Genomic DNA, 23,306 nt, shown 5'->3' with positions numbered 1-23,306 from the left:
AATATTTCAGAGTTTGGTCTAAGAACCAATCCCTGTGGTACCACCACTGTCAGATGCTTCCACCGTCACCCCGCCAATTTTGGATCTGACTTGCCAACATACTCTGAATCTTCCAGTCTTCCATGTGGCACATTATCGAAGGCCTTACTGAAGTACATGGAGACCACATCATTGCACTGCCCTCATCGATATATTTTGTTACCTCTGAAAAATTCAATCAAATTTGTTACACAAGATCTCCCTCTAACAAAATCATGCTGACTATCTTTGTCCTTCCAAATGCAGGTTAATCTTGTCCTTCAGAATTTTTTTCCAATAACATCCCTACAACTGATATTTGGATCACAGGCCTGTAGTTACCTGGCTTATCCCTGCAACCCCTCTTGAATAAGGCCATCACATTTGCTGTCCTCCAGTCATCTGGTACTTCACCTGTAGCAAGTGAAGATCGAAGGATCTTTGTCAGTGCCCCAGCAATATCCTCCCTTGCCTCCTGTTGTGGCCTGGGTATTTAGCTACCTTTAAGCCCACCAAGACATTTGATAATTCCTCATTTTTAATGATAACATGTTTTAGAATTTCACCAACCTCTCACTGAATTCTCCAACTACAACATCCTCTTCCTGAGTGAATACAGATGCGAAGTACTAACTTAAGATCTCACCTACATCCTCTGGCTCCATCCACCAATGGTCCATAATGGGCCCTACTCTTTCTGTGGTAATCATATTTTCTGCGCAAGACCTTGACCCAAAATGTCAACCATCCCTTTGCCTTCACAGATTCTGCTTGACCTGATAAGCTTCTCTATGCTTTTTTTCACTATCTTTGTCTTAACATATTTATAAAATGCTTTGGGATTTTCCTTAATCCTGCTCACCAATGATATTTCATAGAACATGGAACAGTACACACAGTACAGGCCCTTCAGCCCATGATGTTGTACTGACCTATATAAACCTACTCCATGATCAATCTAATTCTTCCCTCATACACAGTCCATAACCCTCCATATTTCATACATCCATGTGGCTATCTAAGAGTTTTTTAAATGTCCCTATTGTCAACATCACCCCTGGCAGGGCGTTCTGGGCTCCCACCACTCTGTGTAAAAAAACTATCTCTGACATCTCCCTTAAACTTTCCTCCACTAACCTGTCCTCTGGTATTGGCCATTGCCACCCTGGGGAAAAGGTGCTGGCTGTCCACTCTATCTATGCCTCTCATAGTCTTACACATCTCAATCAAGTCGCCTTTCATCCCCCCCCATGCCCTACTGATCCCTTTTGATAAGTACAACCCCTACATTTTCTATATTCCCGAAGGGCCTCCTCTGTTTTAAATCCTCTATATCTGCCACATGCTTCCTTTTTTCTCTTTATCCAGCTCTCAAAATCCCTCAGTATCCATCCTTGGACTATTAACCCCTATGAAAACATGATGGCTTTGAATTCTTATGATTCTTATGATTTCATTTTGAATTGAATTTCACTTAATTGCTGAAGTAAGCCTACCTTCAACGAGCTGTTCTCAGTCTATTTTCACCAAGTCCTATGGTATCGACATTGGCCACTCCCTATTTCAAGACCCTAATTTCTGTTCTGATGCAATGTTTCAACCAGAAACATCAACAATTCCTTTCCCTCACAGATGTTGCTCGACCCACTGGGTTTCTCCAGCAGATTGTTTACATCTCCCTCTGTTCTTTATCTTATCAGTATGTAACTATGTAATTCAGCTAAAAGATTATATGTTGACTTTTGCATAGTTTTATTTTGATTTGCTGGGAAATAGTTGTTCAATGTGCCACAGAAATTACCTTCTGGTGGGACAGATTGTCCATGCATCCTGATTCCACTGTTACTAGCTGATTCTAATGATGGTGGTGGGGGTGGTATAAAGCTAGAAGAGGAGTAACAATAAATCAGGATAACTGAATAAAAACTTTACATAAATATGAAAACAAGATTTGAGGCTGATTTTGATGATGTTCCTATAAGATAGATAATCAGCACATACATGCTGAAAGGTTGGCTTTTCAGATGATTAAGTCAGGTTCAGCTAACATGAATTTTTTTGAAAGGATAGGATGCAAAATTGTGTTTAGTATGTGTCAAACGCAACTTGCAGAAGGTTGTTCTGAATGGATTATTCTAGTCTGGAATAAACGTTCCCATTACCTCGCCATATTTTTCCCTTGCACCCAGAAAAATTTTCTGTTAATAATTTCTACTTGAATAAAAAATTAACAGTTTATTTTTAAACTTCAGATGGGCGAGGCAAGGACTTTGAATACTTAGAATCTGAAAACAAAACTACTTAAGTCATGCTTACCCAGCTGTAAAAATCTGGATAATCAACTTTTTTGTCTAAAACAAGAATCTTTCACATTTAATTCATTATCAAGTCTCAGCAAAATGTGTAAACTCCAAGAAACTCTTTAATGACTCTGAAAAATGCCACATATCTACTTATAAGTTGCTCAATATCAGCAATAGGAAAGAGATTACCATTGACTAAAAAGAAAGTGATTGATGAGTAATAAAAAGAAACAGTAATTGGTTTATTGTTGTCACATGTTATGGGATACAGAGAAAAGCTTCTGTTTGTACCAGGAACTAGTTGCGGAGGTCTGGTCTCTGGCACCGAGAGTGGACCCTCAACTCAGAAGGGGAAGAAGGAAGAGAGGAGAGCGGTAGTGATAGGGGATTCTATAGTCAGGGGGTTAGATGGGATATTCTGTGGGGATGATCGGGAATTCCAGATGGTCTTTTGCCTCCCTGGTGCCAGGGTCCGGGATATCTCAGATCAGGTTCAGGTTATTCTCAGGAGGGAGGGCGTGAACCCAGATGTTGTGATCCATGTAGGGACTAACGACGTGGGCAGGAAAAGAGAGGAGGTCCTGCGTAAGGAGTTCAGGGAGTTAGATGCTAAGTTGAGGGGCAGGACATCCAGGGTAACAATCTCAGGATTGCTACCTGTGCCACATGCGAGTGAGGAGAGGAATAGGAAGATTAGGCAGATTAATACGTGGCTGAGGGGATGGTGCGAGAGGGAGGGCTTCAGGTTTATGGATAATTGGGATTTGTTCCAGGGAAGATGGGATCTGTTCCAACGGGACGGTTTACACCTGAACTGGAGGGGTACTGACATTCTTGCAGGAAGGTTTGCTAATGCTGCTCGGGGGGGTTTAAACTAAATTTGCAGGGGGAGGGGATCCAGAATGAGAGAGAGGATAGCGAGATGGAGGGTAGAGGACAGATAGGAACTACACAATTTCGGAACATTAATACGAATGGAGAGAGGAGAAATGGGTTAAAAATCCTATATCTGAATGCACGGAGTGTCAGGAATAAGGTAGGCGAGCTTGAAGCTCAGATACGAATGGGTAAGTATGATGTTGTTGGGATAACGGAGACATGGCTGCAGGGAGATCAGACCTGGGAAATGAATTTTCAAGGGTATACATGCTATCATAAGGACAGGAAGGTGGGCAGAGGGGGTGGGGTGGCCCTGTTGGTGAGGAATGAGATTCAGTCCCTTGCAAGGGGGGACATTGAATCAGGAGAAGTAGAGTCAGTGTGGATAGAACTGAGGAACTGTAAGGGCAAAAAGACCCTAATGGGTGTTATCTACAGGCCTCCGAACAGTGGCATGGATATTGGGTGCAAGCTGAATAGTGAGTTAATGTTGGCATGTGGCAAGGGTAATGTCACAGTAGTTATGGGGGATTTCAATATGCAAGTGGACTGGGAAAATCAGGCTGGTACTGGACCCCAGGAAAGGGAATTTATAGAGTGCCTCCGGGATGCATTCTTGGAGCAGCTGGTACGAGAGCCGACCAGGGAGAGGGCTATTCTGGATTTAGTGCTGTGTAATGAGCAGGATTTGATAAGAGAACTCGAAGTTGGGAGGTAGTGAACATAACATGATAAGTTTTTATCTGCAATTGGAGAGGGAAAAGGGCAAATCAGAAGGGTCAATTTTGCAGTTGAACATAGGAGACTATGGAGCCATGAGGGTGGAGCTGGCTAAAGTTGACTGGGCGGGCATCCTAGCAGAATTGTCAGTGGAACAGCAATGGCAGGTATTCTTGGAAATAATGCACAAGGTGCAGGATCAGTTTATTCCCCAGAGAAGGAAAGATTCAAAGAGGGGAAAGGGGCCACCTTGGCTGACAAAGGAAGTCAGAGATAGCATTGTGTTAAAAAGGAAGAAGTATGGCAGAGCCAAGCTGAGTGGGAAGATAGAAGATTGGGAAATTTTTAAGGTGCAGCAGAATTTAACTAAAAAGGTAATTCGGGAAGAAAAAATGAGGTACGAAGGCAAGCTAGCCAGGAATATTAAGGAGGCTAGCAAAAGCTTTTTTTAGGTATGTGAAGGGAAAGAAGTTAGTTAGGAACAATGTTGGGCCCTTGAAGATCGAATTGGGTGAAATTATTACGGGAAACAGGGAGATGGCAGCCGAATTTAATAAGTACTTTGGATCTGTCTTCACGGGGGAAGACGTAAGAAATCTCCCAGAAGTAAGGATGGACAAAAGGCAGAGGGTGACAGAGGAACTGAAGCGGATTGACATTAGGAAAGAAATGGTGATGGGTAGACTAATGGGGCTGAAGACTGACAAATCCCCAGGTCCAGATGGTCTACATCCCAGAGTACTAAAGGAGGTGGCTCTAGAAATTGTGGATGCATTGGTGATCATTTTCCGATGTTCCTTAGATTCGGGGTCAGTTCCTGAGGATTGGAGAATGGCTAATGTTATCCAACTTTTTAAGAAAGGAGGGAGGGAGAAAACGGGGAACTATCGTCCAGTTAGCCTAACATCTGTGGTGGGGAAGATGCTAGAGTCCATTATCAAGGATGAAATAGCGGCATATTCGGCTAGCAATGATAGGATTGGGTCGAGTCAACATGGATTTACCAAGGGCAAATCATGCTTGACTAATCTACTGGAGTTTTTTGAGGATGTAACCAGGAAAATAGACGAGGGAGATTCAGTGGATGTTGTATACCTCGGCTTTCAGAAGGCATTTGATAAAGTGCCGCACAGGAGATTGGTGGGTAAAATTAGGGCTCATGGAATTGGGGGGCGGGTATTAACATGGGTAGAAAACTGGTTGGCGGATAGGAAACAAAGGGTAGGGGTGAATGGATGTTTCTCAGAATGGCAGGCCGTGACTAGTGGGGTGCCACAGGGCTCGGTGCTGGGACCGCAGCTGTTTATGATTTATGTTGATGATTTAGATGAAGGCATTGTGAATAACATTAGCAAGTTTGCTGATGATATGAAGTTACGTGGCAGTGCGACATGTGTAGAGGAAGTTAGGAGAATTCAAGGTGATTTGGATAGGTTGGGTAAGTGGGCAGATACTTGGCAGATGAAGCTTAATGTGGATAAGTGTGAGGTTATCCACTTTGGGAGCAGGAACAGGAAGGTGGATTATTATCTGAATGGTGTGGAGTTAGGTAAGGGGGAAATACAAAGGGATCTAGGAGTCCTTGTTCATCAGTCACTGAAAGTGAATGAGCAAGTGCAGCAGGCAGTGATGAAGGCTAATGGAATGTTGGCCTGTATTACAAGGGGACTTGAGTACAAAAGCAAAGAGATTCTTTTGCATTTGTACAGGGCCCTGGTGAGACCACTCCTGGAGTATTGTGTACAGTTTTGGTCTCCAGGGTTAAGGAAAGATATCCTGGCTATAGAGGGCGTGCAGCGTAGGTTTACGAGGTTAATTCCGGGGATGTCGGGACTGTCTTGTGCTGAGAGGTTGGAGAGACTGGGATTGTACACGCTGGAATTGAGAAGATTGAGAGGGGATCTGATTGAAACATACAGGATTATTAAGGGATTGGACAAGGTAGAGACAGGAAATATGTTCCAGATGTTGGGGAAGTCCAGGACCAGGGGGCATGATTTAAGAATAAGGGCTAGGCCATTTAGGACAGAGGTGAGGAAAAACTTCTTCTCCCAGAGGGTTGTGAATTTGTGGAATGCACTGCCTCAGAGGGCAGTGGAGGCCAATTCTCTGGGCACATCAAGAAGGAGCTAGATAGGTTTCTTATAGATAGGGGAATCAAGGGATATGGGGACAAGGCAGGAACAGGATATTGATTGTTGAGGATCAGCCATGATCTTAAAATGGCGGTGCAGACTCAAAGGGCCGAATGGTCTACTTCTGCTCCTATTGTCTATTGTCTATTCTGTGCTATCCGGACAGATCATTCCATATATAAGTACATCGAGGTAGTACAGAAAGGAAATGTAGAATCTGATGTTACAGTTACAGAGAAAGTGTAGTGCAGGTAGATTCCAAATGGCATTGTCATGCTTTGATGAACCTGCCGGAATTCTTTGAAGAGATTACCAGGTAATGGTGGGGAAAAGTAATGCTGCAGTGATATTGTACACGTGAGCCTAGAAACTTATACTTTTGGATGCACTCACACTGTGTTCAGAGCTGCTGTTATGACTATATTATTTTAATACAAACCTCAATAAACAGCATGGTTTATTTCATGTGTGTACATTGGTGTCTTCCTCTTGTTCAGCACATTCAAAAGAATTGATATATTGCAGTATCATGAAGCTGTGAGCATATAACCACATAGCTGTAACCTCCAAGCCAGCCCTCGCCAGGCAATGTGTAATATATAACCACCACTATCATAACTTGTGCGGAGTGATGGTGCATGAAGAATGGAACACAATGTGGAAAACTGCGAGGCTAGACTGATGAAATATGATGTCGAGAAATGTGAGGTTGGACAGATGGGAAATACTGTGGATCAAAGTAAACTCACCTACTGTGATAGAAAAAAATAGAAAGGTGGAATTTCTTTTCAATGGTAATAGGTTGAAAAATGTTGGTGTTTAGAGGACCTGGGTGTTCCTGTACACGAATCACTACAAGTTAAAACACAGGTCAACAAGCAATTAGGAAGGCAATTGGTACAGAACATAGAACAGTACAGCACAGGAACAGGCCCTTTGTCCCACAATGTTGTGCCAAACTAATTAAAGTAGTAATTAAATGCCAAACAAACTAATCCCTTCTGCCTACACAACATCCATATCCCTCCATTCTCTGCACATTCATGTGCCTAAGAGTCTCTTAAACACCTCTATCATATTTGCCTCTACTACCACCCCTGGCAGCACATTCCAGGCACCCACCACTCTCTGTGCAAAAAACTTGCCCGACATAACTCCTTTGAAATTATCCCCTCTCACCTTAAATGCTTACCTCTAGTATTAGACATTTCAGCCCTGGGAAAAAGATACCAGCTGATTACTCTGTCCATGTTTCTGGGAATCTTATAAACCTCTATCTGGTCTCTCCTCAGCCTCCGCCGCTCCAGAGGAAACAACCCAAGTTTGTCCAACCTCCCCTTATAGACATGCCCTCTAATCCAGGCAGCATCCTGGTAAACCTCTTCTGCACCCTCTCCAAAGCTTCCAAATCCTTCCTATAATGGGGCAACCAGAATTAAATGCAATACTCCAGATGCAGCCTAACTAGTTTCATAAAGCTGCAACATAACTTCTTGACTCTTGAAATCATTGCCTCAACTAATAAAGGCAAGCATGCCATATACCTTCTTTACCACTCATCAGCCTGTGCAGCCACTTTCAGACAGCTATGGACTTTGACCCCAAAATCCCTCTGTACATCAACACTGTTAAGGGTCCTGCCATTAACAGTGTACTGGCCCTTTACATTTAATCTCTCAAAGTGCAACACCTCACGCCTGGCCGGTTTATACTCCATCTGCCATTTCTCCACCCAAATGTTCACCTTTAATGCAAGGGGATTTAAGTACATGAGCAGAGATGTCTTACTCCAATAGTATAGGGCCCTGGCAAGACGGCATCTGGAATATTGTGACTGAATTCAAAGAATCGCAGATGCTAGAAATCTGAAATAAAAAACAGAACATTCTGGAAACACACAGAAGGTTTGGCAGCATCTGTGGAAAGAGAAAAGGAGCTAATGTTTCAAATCAAACTGGAAAAGTGAGAAAATAAGTTAATTTTATGTTGCAGAGAAGGTGGGAGAGTAGGAGGTAGGGGTGATGGGTACAGCAAAAGTAAAATCTCTGATAGGTGAGGCCAGGTGATTGCAAAATTTATGGATTCATGAGAGCAGTTAGGGAGAGAGAGAAAGCACTCAGAAACATGTTAGAGTTTTGAAATGTAAGTCAGAATTGGTGAAACATGAAACCAAAAAGAGAATGCTGTAAATGCTCAGTAGATTAGGCAGTGGCTGTGGAGAGAGAAAAACTAAGTTATTATTACAGATGGAAAACCTTACAGGAGAGTTGGCCAATTCTGACACAAACAGGAAAAAGCAAACCATCCAAAATTGTTGAATTCAATATTGAACCTCAAGGGCTCCAATATGCCTAGATGGGTCAAGGTTGTCTCATAGCAATGACAGGACATTCTGGAGGGGAAGGGTGAACAGCCACTTGTCCTGGTACATGTTGGCACCAATGAGATAGGTAGAAGAAGGGATGAGATCCTGCAAATCCTTAAAAGAGTTCAGGGCCAGCATGTTATAGGAAGGGGAAAGGCAAATATGGCAATATTAGGGAACTTTGGATGATAACGAATGTTGAAAGTTTGATTTGGATGAAACGGAAATATATGGCAGGTATTGGCAACTGGAATCGAGGGAGTTTCTTGAGGAATATAGTGTAGGAAAGAACGTACATACATTAAAAGCAAGAGGGTAACCAGGGAGGATAGGATCACTCAAGGACAAAGGAGAGAATTTATGCCTGGAGCCAGAGGAAGTGGGCGAGTACTTCACATTGGAATTCGCCAGTGAGAAGAACATGGAGGATAGCAGGATCAGGCAGGGGAACGCTGATACTCTAGGGCACGTTGGTATCAAGAAGAAAGAAGTGTTGGGTCTCATGAAGAACATTACGGTGGATAAATTCCCAGGGCCTGATGGGATCTATCACAGGTTATTGAGAGAGGCAAGAGAGGAGATGCTGGGGCCTTGACGTAGATCATTGAATACTCTTTAACCACAAGAAACCACAGCGAGGGGACTGGATAATAGCCAGTGTTGTTCCTCTGTTTAAGAAAAACAGTAGTGACAAACCAGGAAATTACTGGCTGGTGAGCCTTATATCAGTGGGAGGGAAATTATTGGAGAAGACTCTGAGGGATAGGACCTACTCGCATAGACCTATTAGGGATAGTCACCATGGCTTTGTTCAGGGGAGGTCATGACTTACAAACTTGACTGAGCTTTTCGAGGAGGTAACGAAGATGATTGATAAGGGCAGGGCACTGGATGTCGTAGATGTGGACTTTAGTAAAGCTTTCGACAAGATCTCTTATGGTAAACTGATCTAGAATATTAAAGCACATGAGATCTACAGAGAAGTGGTGCATTGGATTCAAAATTGGCTTGACCATAGAAGACAGAGGGTAGTAGTGAAGGAGTGTTATTCAGACTGGAGGTCTGTGACCAAGACCAATGGTTGTCTTCAAAGTGTGTGTGTGAGAGAGATTTGGATAAAAATGTATGTGGGCTGATTAGTAAGTTTGCAGGTGACGTGAAAGTTAGCAGAGCTGTGAATAGTGAGGAAGGTCAAGGGATTTAGAAAGATATAGTCCAGTTGGAAATAAAGGCAGAGAGATGGTAGGTAGTGTTTAATCCAGACGTATGAGTGTTGCATTTTGGGAGGTCAAATGTAAGAGGAAAGCATACTGTAAATGGCAGGACCCTTAGGAGCACTGATGTACAGAGGGATCTTGGGGTACAAGTCCATAGCTTCCTGAAAGTGGCAACACAAGTGGATAAGGTGGTAAAGAAGGCACATTCACACAAAATGCTTGAGGAACTCAGCAGGTCAGGCAGCATCTATGGAGGGAAATAAACAGTCGAGACCCTTCATCAGGACTGGAAAAGAAGAGGGCAGAAGTCAGAATAAGAAGGCATATTGCATGCTTACCTTCATCAGTCTGGGCACTCAGGAAGTCATGTTATAGCTGCGTAAAACTTTAGTTAGGTCACATTTGGAGTATTGTGTGCAGTTCTGATCACCACATTGCAAGAAGGATGTGGATGCTTTGGAGAGGGTGCAGAAGAGGTTCACCAGGATGGTGCTTGGATTGGAGAGTACTATCTTTAAGGCGAGGTTGGACAAACTTGGTTTTCTCTGGAGAATCATTTTTGGTTTTCTCTGGAGAATCAGAGGCTGAGAGGTGACCTGACAGAAGTTTATCAAATTACGAGAAGCATAGATGGGGTAGATACCTATCTATCCAAAACTGTTGGATAACTACCCTTTCCCAGGGTGGAAATGTCAAATACTAGAGGGCATAACCTTAAGGTGAGAGGGGGAAAGTTTAAAGGAGATTTATGAGGCAAGTTTTTATTTAAACACAGAGTGGTAAGTGCCTGGGGGGAGTGGTGGAAGCAGATACAATGGCAACAGTGAAGAGGCCTTTATAAAGACACATGAACAGGCAGCAAGTGGAGTGATATAGAGCATGTGCAAGCAGATGTGCAGTTTAGATCGGCGTCATGGTTGACACAGGCATCATGGGCCAAAAGGCCCGTTCCTGTGCTGTACTGTTCTATGTTTGATGAATAGGGAAATGGCAGAGGAAGTAAACAATTACTCTGAGTGTGCTCCAGAGGAGAACAAACACAAAACCTGACAGAATTTTAGAGAATCAAGGACTGAGTGAGAATGAGGGACTGCAGTCAAAAAACTAGTATTAGAGAAGTTGCTGAGGTTGAAAGCTGATAAATTCCAAGCACCTAAGCTTTGAAAGAGGTGGCACAGTACGAGCACTTTGGCCCACGATTTTGTGCTGAACTATATGAACACCTCTTCCATGATCAATCTAACCTTTCCCTCCTGCACATCCCTTCATTTTTCTTACTTTCATGTGCCTATCTAAAAGCCTTTTAAAAATCTCCATTGTATCAGCCTCTCCAACCACCCCGGCAGTGCATTCCAGGTACCCACCACTCTGTGTAAAGAACCTACCTCCAACATCTCCTCTGAACATTCCATCTCTGACCTTAAACAGCTGTCCTCTGGTATTGGCTATTGCCGCCCTGGGGAAAAGGTGATGGTTGTCCACTCTATCTATGCTCCTCATAATCATATACACCTCTTTCAAGTCATCTCTCATCCTGCATTGCTCCAAAGAGAAATGCCCCAGTTCGCTCAACCTTTCCTCATAAGACATGTTCCCTAATCCAGGCAGCGTCCTGGTAAAATCTCCTCTGCACTCTCTCTAAAGCTTCCACATCCTTCCAACAATGAGTTGACCAGAACTGAACTCAATACTCTAAGTGTGGTTTAACCAGAGTTTTATAGAGCTGCAACATTACCTCGTGGCTCTTGAACTCAATACCCCGACTAATGAAGGCCAGCACAACATACGCCTTCTTAACCATGCTATCAACTTGCATGGCAACTTTTAGGGATCTATGGACTTGGACCCAATATCCTGTCTAATACTGTTGTAATTATCCCTCCCCCAATTAAAAACTTTCCCATATCGTCTGCTCCTATCCCTGACCATGGCTGTGCGAAATGTCAGGGAGTTGTGGTCACTATCTCGAGAAGGACTGCAGATTTTGGAATCTAAGTGAAAAACACTATGAATCTGGAGGAACTCAGCAGGCCAGGCAGCCTCCATGGAGAAAAGCAGGCAGTCAACATTTCAGGTCAGAACCCTTCTTTGGGACTGAAGATAGGAAAAGGGAAGCCCAAATTATAGGAGGGAAAAGCAGAGCAATGATGTGGATAAAAGAGGGGAGGCAGGGTGGGCACAGGGTGGTAAAAAGTAGATGCAGGTAAGAGATAGTGATAAGCAGGTGCGGGGTAGGAGGGGAAAGCAGATCCACCGGGAGATGGGTCAAAGGTAAGGAGGAAAAATGGGAGGTATAAAAAAGAGAGATAGGCAAGGTAAGGGAAGAAAAGAAGAGGCATGGTTGGGGGTGGGTACCATAGAACCATAGAACAATACAGCACAATACAGGCCCTTCAGCCCACTGTGTTGTGCCAACCTTCAAACCACACATAAGACTATCTAACCCCTTCCTCCCACATATCCCTCTATTTTAAATTCCTCCATATGCTTATCTAACAATCTCTTGAACTTGACCAACATATCAGCCTCCACCACCACCCCAGGCAGCGCATTCTATGCACCAACTGCTCTCTGGGTGAAAAACTCCCTCTGACATCTCCCTTGAACTTCCCACCCATTACCTTAAAGCCATGCCCTCTTGTATTGAGCATTGGTGACCTGGGAAAGAGGCGCTGGTTGTCCACTCTATCTATTCCTCTTAATATTTTGTACACCTCTATCATGTCCTCCCTCATCCTCCTTCTCTCCAATGAGTAAAGCCCTAGCTCTTTAGTCTCTCCTCATAATCCATACTCTCTAATCCAGGCTGCATCCTGGTAAATCTCCTCTGCACCCTTTCCAACGCCTCCACATCCTTCCTATAATGAGGCGACCAGAACTGGACACAGTGCTCTAAGTGTGGTCTAACCAGAGTTTTGTAAGGCTACATCATTACTTCGCGGCTCTTAAACTCGATCACACGACTTATGAAAGCTAACATCCCATAAGCTTTCTTAACTACCCTATCCACCTGTGAGGCAACTTTCAGGGATCTGTGGATATGAACCCCCAGATCTCTCTGCTCCTCCACACTGCCCAGAATCCTGCCATTAACTTTGTACTCCACCTTGAAGTTAGTCCTTCCAAAGTGTACCACCTCACACTTCTCCAGATTGAACTCCATCTGCCACTTGTCAGCCCAGCTCTGCATCCTATCAATATCCCTTTGTAAGTTTCGACAGCCCTCCACACTATCCACAACACCACCGATCTTTGTGTCATCTGCAAACTTGCTAACCCACCCTTCCACCACCTCATCTAAGTCATTAATAAATATCACAAAAAGTAGAGGTCCCAGAACTGATCCCTGTGGGACACCACTAGTCACAGCCCTCCAATCTGAATGCACTCCCTCTGCTACAACCCTCTGCTTTCTACAGGCAAGCCAATTCTGAATCCACATGGCCAAGCCTCCCTGGATCCCTTGGCCTCTGACCTTCTGAAGAAGCCTACCATGTGGAACCTTGTCAAACGCCTTACTAAAAGTATGGTGTGGGGGTGGGGTGGGGGTTGTGGGGATTACTTAAAGTAGGAGAATTCAATGTTCATGCCATTAGGCTGCAAGGTTCCAAGATGAAAAATGAGGTGCTGTTCCTCCATTTTGTGCTTGGAATTCTCCTGGTAGTGGAGTAGGCCAAGGACTGACATATCTGTGATGGAGTGGGAGGGGGAATTGAAGTGACTGGCAATGGGGAGATGCCTTTACTTAAAGGAGACCTAATGTTTTGTCTTTATTTCAGAAGGGCAGCAGGGATAAGCCACAGAAATACAGGCCAGTGAGCCTTACATCAATAGTGAGAAAGTTACTGTAACGAATTCTAAGAGAGAGGATAGATTTGAGAATGGAGGGATATAGACCATGTGCAGGCAGATGGGATTGGTATCATGGTTGGCACAGATATTAGGCAAAGGGCCTATTCCTGAGCTGTAGAGTTCTATATTCTCTGTTGTACTTAGGATTTCACCTATCTCTTCTGCCACCATGTATGGGCTACCATTTTGGTCTCTAAATTTACTTGTTATTTCCTTTAGTGTGCTCTTTCCTGATACAAAACATTATAAACAAACACTTGCAATTTTCCTTGATTATACTTGCCAATAATTTTCATGCATCTTTTTATTTTCCTGACTTCATTTTTAATTTTACTCCTGTGTTCCATACATTTTCCATACACTTCTGGCTATTCCAAAACATAACTTTCCCTCTTTAGCTTTATCCTGCTTCTATGTTTGTCAATATACATGGAGGTGCTGATTGGGAGATCTTTAATTGGAAACATATTTCATCTGCTTCCTCACTCACTCCTCTTTGAATCCTACCCTCTGTTCCGAACCTGTTACCTTCAAGTAGCTTCGAGGTCAGCAGACAAGACAAGCAGAAGAATGGCAGGGAACAAGGGAAGACTGTTGGATTAAATTGCATTTATTTCAATGCAAGAGGCCTGACAGGTAAGGCAGATGAACTCAGGGCATGGATAGCTACATTGGACTGGGATATTATAGCCTTTACTGAAACATAGCTAAGGGAGGAACAGGACAGGCAGCTAAGTATTCCAGGGTACAGGTTCTATAGGCGGGACAGAGGTGGAGGAAACAGAGGAGGGGAAGTTGCATTTCTGATTAAGGAGAACGTCACAGCAATAGTCAGAAGAAATTACTGAGGGATCGTCCAATGAGACTTTATGGGTGAAGCTGAGAAGTGAAAAAGGGATGACCACCTTGTTGGGATTGGACAAAAGGGCTCCTAATGGTCAATGGGAATTAGAGGAACAAATGTGCAAGGAGATTGCAGAAACTTGCAAGAATAGGTTTGTCATAGTAGGGGATTTTAACTTTTCTAATATAGACTGAGACTGCCATAGTGCTAAGGGTTCAGATGGGGTAGAATTTGTTCATTGTATTCAGAAAAGTTTCTTTACGCAATATACAGAAGGCCCCTACTAGAGAGAGGACAAAGCTTGACCTGCTCTTGGGAAATCAAGCAGGACAAGTGACTGATGTGTCAGTGGGGAGCACTTTGGGACCATATTAGTTTTAAATTAGTTATGGAAAGGGACATATCTGGTCCACAAGTTAAAGTTCTGAACTGGGGCAAGGCAAATTTAAAATGGTAATAGACAGGAATTTGCAGCATTTGATTGGAGTAGGTTGTTTGAAGGCAAAGGGATGTCTGGCAAGTGGGAGGCTTTGAAAAGTGAATAGGGAGTTCAAGATTTGCATGTTCCTGTTAGCGTGAAGGGCGAGGCTGGGAGGAGTAGGGAACCCTAGATGACGAAGGACATTGAGGCTCTGGTCAGGTAAAAGGAGGCACAGGTCAGATACAGGCAGCTGGGATCAAGTAAATCCCTAGAGGAATATAGGGGATGCAGGAGTATACTCAAGAAGTTAAATCAAAAGGACAAAAAGTAGGGCATGAGATAGCTTTGGCAGAGAAAATTAAAGAGAATCCAAAGAGATTTTTATGCAAATTAAGGGAAAAAGAGTAACTAGAGAGAGAATAGGGCCCCTCAAGGACCAAAGTGGACATTTTTGTGTGGAGCCACAGGAGGTGGGCGAGGCCCTCATTGAATATTTATCCTCTGTTTCTACTGTGGAGAAAGACAAGACCACTGGAACTTTAGGTTGTTAATGGGGATATCTTTAGGATAGTGAGCATTTCAGCAAAGTAGGTGCTGGATGTCTTAAGATGTATGAAGGTAGATAAATCCACGTGGCCTGATCAGGTATATCCAAGGAAACTGTGGGAAGCTAGAGAAGAAATTGCGGGAACCCTGGCTGAGATATATGCATCATTGTTAGCGAAGGGTGGACTGGAAGGTGGCTAATGTTGTGCCTTTATTTAAGAAGGGTGGCAAAGAAAAATCTGGGAACTATAGACTAGTAAGCCCAACATCTATGGTAGGTAAGTTACTAGAGGGGATTCTGAAGGATAAGATATGCATGCATTTGGAAACATGGGTTGATTAGGGTTAATCAGCATGGCTTTGTGCGTGGGAGATCATGTCTCACAAATTTGTCTGGTTTTTTGAAGAAGCAACCAAGAAGGTCAATGAGTGCAAGGTGGTAGACGTAGTCTATTTGGACTTCAGTAAAGCCTTTGGAGAGAAGGAGGATGAGATAGACATGTACAAGATGATAAGAGACATAGATCGAGTGGACAGTCAGAGACTTTTTCCCAGGGTGAAAATGGCTAACACAAGGGGGCATAATTTTAAGGTGATTGGAGGAAGACATAAGGGGTATGTCAGAGGTAAGTTTTTTTTAACACAGACAGTGGTGGATGCATGGAATGCACTGTCGGCAGAGGTTGTGGGGGCAGATACATTAGGGACATTTAAGAGACTCTTAGATAGCCACATGAATGATAGAGAAATGGAGGGCTATGTGGGAGGGAAGGGTTAGATAGATCTTAGAGCAGGATAAAATGTTGGCACAACATCGTGGGGCGAAGGGCCTGTACTGTGCTGTAACGTTCTATGTTCTATAACGTTCCGCATCATAGGCTGCTATTGAAAGTTAGATCGCATGGGATCCAGGGAGAGCTAGCCAATTGGATACACAACTGGCTTGATGGTAGAAAGGAGAGGGTGATGGTGGAAGGTTGTTTTTCGGACTGGAGGCCCGTGACTTATGGAGTTCCTCAGGGCTCAGTACAAGGCCCTTGCTATTTGTCATGTATGTCAATGATTTGGATGAGAATATACAAGGCATTGTTAAGTTTGCAGATGACACTAAAGCAGATGGTATTGTTAACAGTGAAGATGGTTGTCAGGATTTACAGAGGGATCTTGATCAGCTGGGTAAGTGAGCCGAGGAATGGCAAATGTTGCATTTTGGGGAAGACAAATGAGGGTAGGACTTACACGGTGAATGGTAGAGCCCTAAGGAGTATTATAGAACAGGGGGACCTAGGAGTGCAAGTACATGTTTCCCTGAAAATGGTGTTGCAGATAGATAGGGTCATGAACAAGGCTTCTGGCATGCAGGCCTTCATCAGCCAGGGCACTGAATAGAGAAGTTGGGATGTTATGTTGCAGTTGTATAAGACTTTGGTGAGGCCAAATTTGGAATACTGTGTTCAGTTTTGGTCACCCTGCTGTAGGAAAGATGCCATTAAGCTGAAAAGAGTACAGAGGATACTAATAAGGACATGAAGGACTGAATTATGGAGAGAGGTTGAGCAGGTTGTGACTTTTTTCATTGGAGTATAAGAGAATGAGGGGTGATCTTAATGAGGTGCATAAAATCACAAGGGGCATAGACTAGGTGAATGCGCACAGTCTTTTACCCCGGTTGGGGAATCAAGAACTAGAGAGCATGGGTTTAAAATGAGAGGGGAGAGATTTAATAGGAACCTGAGGGGCAGCTTTTACACCCGAATGGTGGTCAGTATATGGAACGAGCTGCCAGAGAAAGTGTTGAGGCAGGTACATTAACAACATCATAGAATCATAGAGCAATACAGCACAGATGCAGGCCCTTCTGCCCAACTAGTCCATGCTGACCATGGTGCCCACCCAGCTGGTCCAATTTCCTGTGTTCGGCCCATATCCCTATAAGCCCCAGTGCTTCTTAAATGATACTATTGTACCTGCCACAACCACTTCCTCTGGAAGCTCATTCCATATAATCACCACCCTCTGAGTGAAAAAGTTGCCCCTCAGGTCAACCAATGTCCCCTAGTTTTGGACTGCTTTAACATGGAGAAAAGACTGCTACCATCCGCCTTATCTATGCCTTTCATAATTTTAAACACTTCCATAAGGTCGCCCCTCATTCTCCTGTGTTCCAAAGAATAAACATGGAATGCAGACCTGGGCTGAGAAGTGGCAGATGGAGTTCAACCCAGAAAAGTGTGAAGTGATACACTTTGGGAGATAGCGTTGTTAAGAAGGCATATGGTGTGTTGGCCTTCATTAATTGGGGTATTGAATTCAAGAGCCACAAGGTAATGTTGCAGCTCCATAGAACTCTGGAGTATTGGTTCAGTTCTGGTCGCCTCATTATAGGAAGGATGTGGAAGCTTTAGAGAAGGTGCAGAGATTTATCAGGATGCTGCCTCGATTGGAGAGCATGTCTTATGAGAATAGGTTGAGTGAACTAAGGCTTTTCTCTTTGGAATAGAGGTGTACAAGATGATAAGAGGCATAGATCGAGTGGACAGTCAGAAACTTTTTCCAGGGTGACAATGGCTAACATGAATGGGCATAAGTAAGGTGTTTGGAGGAAGATATTAGGGGGATGTCAGGGGTAAGTTTTTTGCAGAGTGATGGGTGCATGGAACGTACTGTCAGCAGAGGTTGTGAGGGCAGATACATTAGGTACATTTAAGAGATTCTTAGATAGACACAGGAATGATAGAGAAATGGAGGACCTTGTGATAGGGAAGGGTTAGCTAGATCTGAGAGCAGGATAAAATGTCGGCACAATAATGTGGGCTGAAGGGCCTGTACTGTGCTGTAATGTTCTATGTTCTAACGTAGAACAGTACAGCACAGCACAGGCCCTTTGGCCTACTATGTTGTGCTGACCTATATAAACATAATCCACAAACAATCTAACCCTTCTCTTCTACATAGCTCATAACCCTCCATTTTCTTACATCTATGTGACTATCTGAGAGTCTTTTAAATGTTCCTATTGCATCAGTATCTACTACCACTCCCGGTAGTGCGTTCCAGACATCCACCAATCCACTGACCTCTGACATCTTCCCTAAATTTACCTCCACTCACCTTGAACGGATATCCTCTACTATTGGACATTGCCGCCCTGGGATAAAGGTGCTGGCTGTCCACTCTAGGCCTCTCATAATCTTATACACCTCTATCAAGTTGCCTCTCATCCTCTGTCACTCCAAAGAGAAAAGCCCTAGCTCACTCAACCTTTCCCCATAAGACATGTTCTCTAATCCAGGTAGTATCCTGGTAACTCTCCTCTGCACCCTTTCTAAAGCTTCCATATCCGTCCTATAATGAGATGACGAGAATTGAACACATTACTCTAAGTGTGGTTTAACCAGAGTTTCCTAGAGAACCATAGAAAACTACAGCACAGAAAAACAGGCCATTCGGCCCTTCTAGACTGTACCAAAACATTATTCTGCTAGTCTCATTTACCTGCCCCCAGCCCATATCCCTCCAGACCTCTCTTGTCCATGTATCTATCCAATTTACTCTTAAGAGCAATCCCGCATTTACATTAGATGGCAGCCCATTCCACACTCCCACCACTCTTTGAGTGAAGAAGTTCCCTCTAATGTTCCCCCTAAACCTTTCCCCTTTCACCCTAAAGCCATGTCCTCTCGTACTTATCTCTCCTAATCTAGGTGGAAAGAGCCTACTTGCATTAACTCTGTCTATGCTCCTCATCATTTTGTAAACCTCTATCATATTTTCCCTCATTCTTCTCCGCTCCAAGGAATAAAATCCTAACATGCTCAACCTTTCCCTGTAACTTAACTCCTGAAGACCCGGCAACATTCTAGTAAATCTCCTCTGCACTCTTTCAATCTTACTGACACCCTTCCTGTAGTTCGGCGACCAGAACTGCACACAATATTCCAAATTTGGTCTCACCAATGACTTATACAACCTCACCAAAACATTCCAACTCCTATACTCAATACTTTGATTCATAAACGCCAGGATGCCAAAAGCCTTTTTTACAACCCTGTCTACCTGTGACTCTACTTTCAGGGAATTATGTATCTGAACTCCCAGATCCCTTTGTTCCTCCACACTCCTCAGTATCCTACCATTTACTGTGTATGTCCTCCCTTGATTTGTCTTTCCAAAATGCAACACCTCACACTTGCCTGCATTAAATTCCATCTGCCATTTTCTGGACCATTTTTCCATTTGGTCCAGATCCCTCTGCAAGCTTTGAAAGCCTTCCTCACTGTCCACTACACCTCCAATCTTAGTGTCATCTGCAAATTTACTAATCCAATTTACCACATTATTGTCTAGATCATTGATATATACAAGAAACAACAAAGGCCCCAACACAGATCCCTGAGGCACACCACTAGTCACAGGCCTCCAATCTGAGAAACAACCATCCACAACCACCCGCTGTTTTCTCCCACTCAGCCAATTTCGAATCCAGTTTACAACCTTTCCATGGATACCCATTGACTGAACCTTCTGAACTAACCTCCCATGTGGGACCTTGTCAAAGGCCTTACTAAAGTCCATGTAGACAACATCCACAGTGTTACCTTCATCACTTTCTTAGTGACCTCCTCAAAAAACTCCACAAGATTCATTAAACACAATCTACCACGCACAAAGCCATGCTGACTATCCTTAATCAACCCTTGGCTGTCCAAATACCTATATGTCCTATCTCTCAGAACACCTTCCAATAATTTACCCACTACTGATGTCAGGCTCACTGGCCTGTAGTTACCTGGTTTACTCTTCGAGCCTTTCTTAAACAATGGAACAACATGAGCTATCCTCCAGTCCTCTGGCACCACACCCGTGGCTAAGGATATTTTAAATATATCTGCCAGGGCCCCTGCAATTTCTACACTAGTCTCTCTCAAGGTCCAAGGAAATATCTTGTCAGGCCCTGGGGATTTATCTGCCTTTATTCGCTGTAAAGCATCAAGTACCTCCTCCTTTTTAATCTCTATATGTTCCATGACACTAGTGCTTGTTTCCCTTCCTTCCATATCCACGATGTCAGTTTCCTGAGTAAATACTGATGCAAAAAAACTGTTTAAGACCTCCCCCATCTCCTGAGCCTCCACACATATACAACCACTCTGATCCTCTAGGGGACCAATTCTGTCTCTTACTATCCTTTTGCTCTTAATATACCTGTAGAAACCCTTTGGGTTTACCTTCACATTATCTGCCAAAGCTGCCTCATGTCTTCTTTTTGCCTTCCTGATTTCCTTTTTTAGTACTTTCTTACATTTCCTATACTCTTCAAGTACCTCATCCGTTCCTAGTTGCCTATACCTGCTATACACCTCTCCCTTTTTCTTAACCAGCTCACCAATATCCCTTGAAAACCAAGATTCCCTATGCTTGTTACCTTTGCCTTTAATCCTGACAGGAACATACAAATTCTGCACTCTCAAAATTTCGTCTTTGAAGGCTTTCCGAGCACATCCTTGCCAGAAAATAACTTATCCCAATCCACCCTACCTAGATCCTTTCTCATTTCCACAAAATTGGCCTTTCTCCAATTTAGAACCTCCACTCGAGGACCAGACCTATCCTTATCCATAATTATCTTGAAACTAATTGCATTATGGTCACTGCACCCAAAATGCTCACCTACGCATACTTCTGTCACTTGACCTGCTTGGTTCCCTAATAGGAGATCAAATATTGCATTCTCTCTCGTTGGTACCTCTATATATTGATTTAGAAAACTTTCCTGAACACATTTGACAAATTCCAAGCCATCCAACCCTTTCGCAGTGTGGGAGTCCCAGTCAATATGTGGAAAGTTAAAATCCCCTACTATTACAACTTTCTGTTTCTTACATCGGTCTGCTATCTCCCTACAGATTTGTTCCTCCAATTCTCTCTGACTATTGGGCTGCAACATTACTTCATAGCTCTTGAACTCAATCCCCTGACTAATAAAGGCCAGAACACCATATGCCTTCTTAAACACCCTATCAACTTGCGCAGCAACTTTGAGGGATCTATGGACTTGTACCCCATGATCACTCTGTTCCTCCACACTGCGAAGAATCATGCCATTAACTTTGAACTCCAACTACAAGGTCGATATTCCAAAGTGTATCATTTCACACTTTTCCGGATTGAACTGCATCTGCCACTTCTCCGCCCAACTCTGCATCCTGTCTATATCCCATTGTAACCTGCAACAACCTTCTACACTGTACACACCTCCCACCTTCGTGTCATCTGCAAACTTACCAACCCACCCCTCTGCTTCCTCATCCGTCATTTATAAAAATCACAAAGAGCAGGGGTCCCAGAACAGATCCCCACAGAACACCACTAATCATCGACTTCCAGGCAGAATATGCACCATCTACTACCATCCTCTGTCTTCTGTGGGCAAGACAATTCTGAATCCATGCAGCCAAGTTTATATGGATCCCATGCCTCATGACTTTCTGAATGAGCCTACCATGGGGAACCTTCTCAAATGCCTTACTAAAATCCATATACACCACATCCACCACTCTACCTTCATCAATTTGTTTTGTCACCTCCTAAGAAAACTGAATTAGGCTCACAAGGCACGACCTGCCCTTCACAAAGCCATGCTGACTATCCCTAATAAGACTATGCTTCTCCAAATGCTCGTAAATCCTGTCCCTAAGAATCCTCTCCAATAGTGTGTCCACCACTGAAATAAGGCTCATTTGTCTATAATTTTCAGGATTATCCCTACTACCTTTCTTGAATAAGAGAACAACATTTTCCATCCTCCAAATCTCTGGTCCCACTCTTGTGGCCAGGGAGGACACAAATATCATTGTCAACGCCCCAGCAATCTCATCCTTGCTTCCCATAGCAACCTGGGGTACATCCCGTCCAGCCCTGGGGACTTATCTATCCTAATGTTTTTCAGAAGCCCCAACACTGCTTCTTTCTTAAACTCAACTTGCTGCAGCACATTAGCCTGTTCTACACTGACCTCACATTTGTCAAAGTCCCTCTCCCTGGTGAACACTGAAGTATTCATAAGGACCTCCCCAATCTCCTCCACCTCCAGGCACATGTTTATCCCTGAGCGGTCCTACCCTCATTTTAGACATTTTCCTGTTCTTCACGTATGTGCAGAATGCCTTGGGGTTTTCCTGAATCCTACTCACCAAGGCCTTCTCATGTCCCTGCCTAGCTCTCCTGAGTCCCTTCTTTGGTTTCTGTTATTGCCACATCATTTTCCAGAGTGGCTCCTCTGTGCCTCTAGATTGCCAGACTTATTTACCAATCTCTCCTCATTCACATACATGCAGAGTAAACCATATTTGGTTGTATCATTAACATTCGGTTAACGTAACACTATTACAGCTCCAGCGACCCGGGTTCTATTCTGGCCAGTCTGTAAGGAGTTTGTGCATTCTCCCCATGTCTGCGTGCATTTCCTCTAGGTGCTCTGGTTTCCTCCCACATTCCAAAGATGTACGGGTTGTGGGCATGCTATGTTGGCGCTGGAAGCGTGGCAACACTTGCGGGCTGCCCCCAGAACACTCTACTCAAAAGATGCATTTCACTGTGTGTTTCGATGTACATGTATGACTAATAAAGATATCTTACTTTTCTGTAAAATTGTTATGCTGATATAATTTAGCATGAACCATAATCCCAATATCCCAACTTTTTTTTTCTTTTTCAACCTGTAATTTTAGGGACATATAAGAGACTCTTAGATAGACACATGAATGATAGAGAAATGGAGCGCTATGTGGGAGGGAAGGGTCAGATAGACCTTAGAGCAGGATAAATTGTCGGCACAACATTGTGGGCTGAAGGGCCTGTACTGTGCTGTAGTGTTCTATCTCCGCAAGGACCTCCACAATTTCTTCTCTCGCCTCCCACAAGGACCGAGGATGTACTCAGTCAGGACCTAGGGATTTATCCACCTTAACACGCTATAAGGCTGCAAATACCTCCCCCTAGTAATA

At 43.6% G+C, this 23,306-nt stretch overlaps 1 protein-coding gene across 1 annotated transcript in view; it reads right to left on the bottom strand.

Annotated features, from left to right (window-relative positions):
* The window catches only part of LOC127581248 (uncharacterized), a 195,530-nt gene that overhangs the window by 14,316 nt on the left and 157,908 nt on the right, over positions 1 to 23,306 (bottom strand). The window contains exons 16-17 of the mRNA XM_052035449.1: positions 1,820 to 1,902; positions 361 to 432 (exon numbers count right to left, since the gene is read on the bottom strand). Of these exons, the coding sequence (XP_051891409.1) occupies positions 361 to 432; positions 1,820 to 1,902 (155 nt within the window). The remainder of the gene's footprint in view (positions 1 to 360; positions 433 to 1,819; positions 1,903 to 23,306) is intronic.

Source organism: Pristis pectinata, chromosome 21, assembly GCF_009764475.1.
Source record: "Pristis pectinata isolate sPriPec2 chromosome 21, sPriPec2.1.pri, whole genome shotgun sequence".
NCBI classification, from domain to species: Eukaryota; Metazoa; Chordata; class Chondrichthyes; order Rhinopristiformes; family Pristidae; genus Pristis; species Pristis pectinata.
The sequence above is the reverse complement of the archived record's forward strand: the minus strand, read 5'-3'. Positions and strand labels throughout refer to the sequence as shown.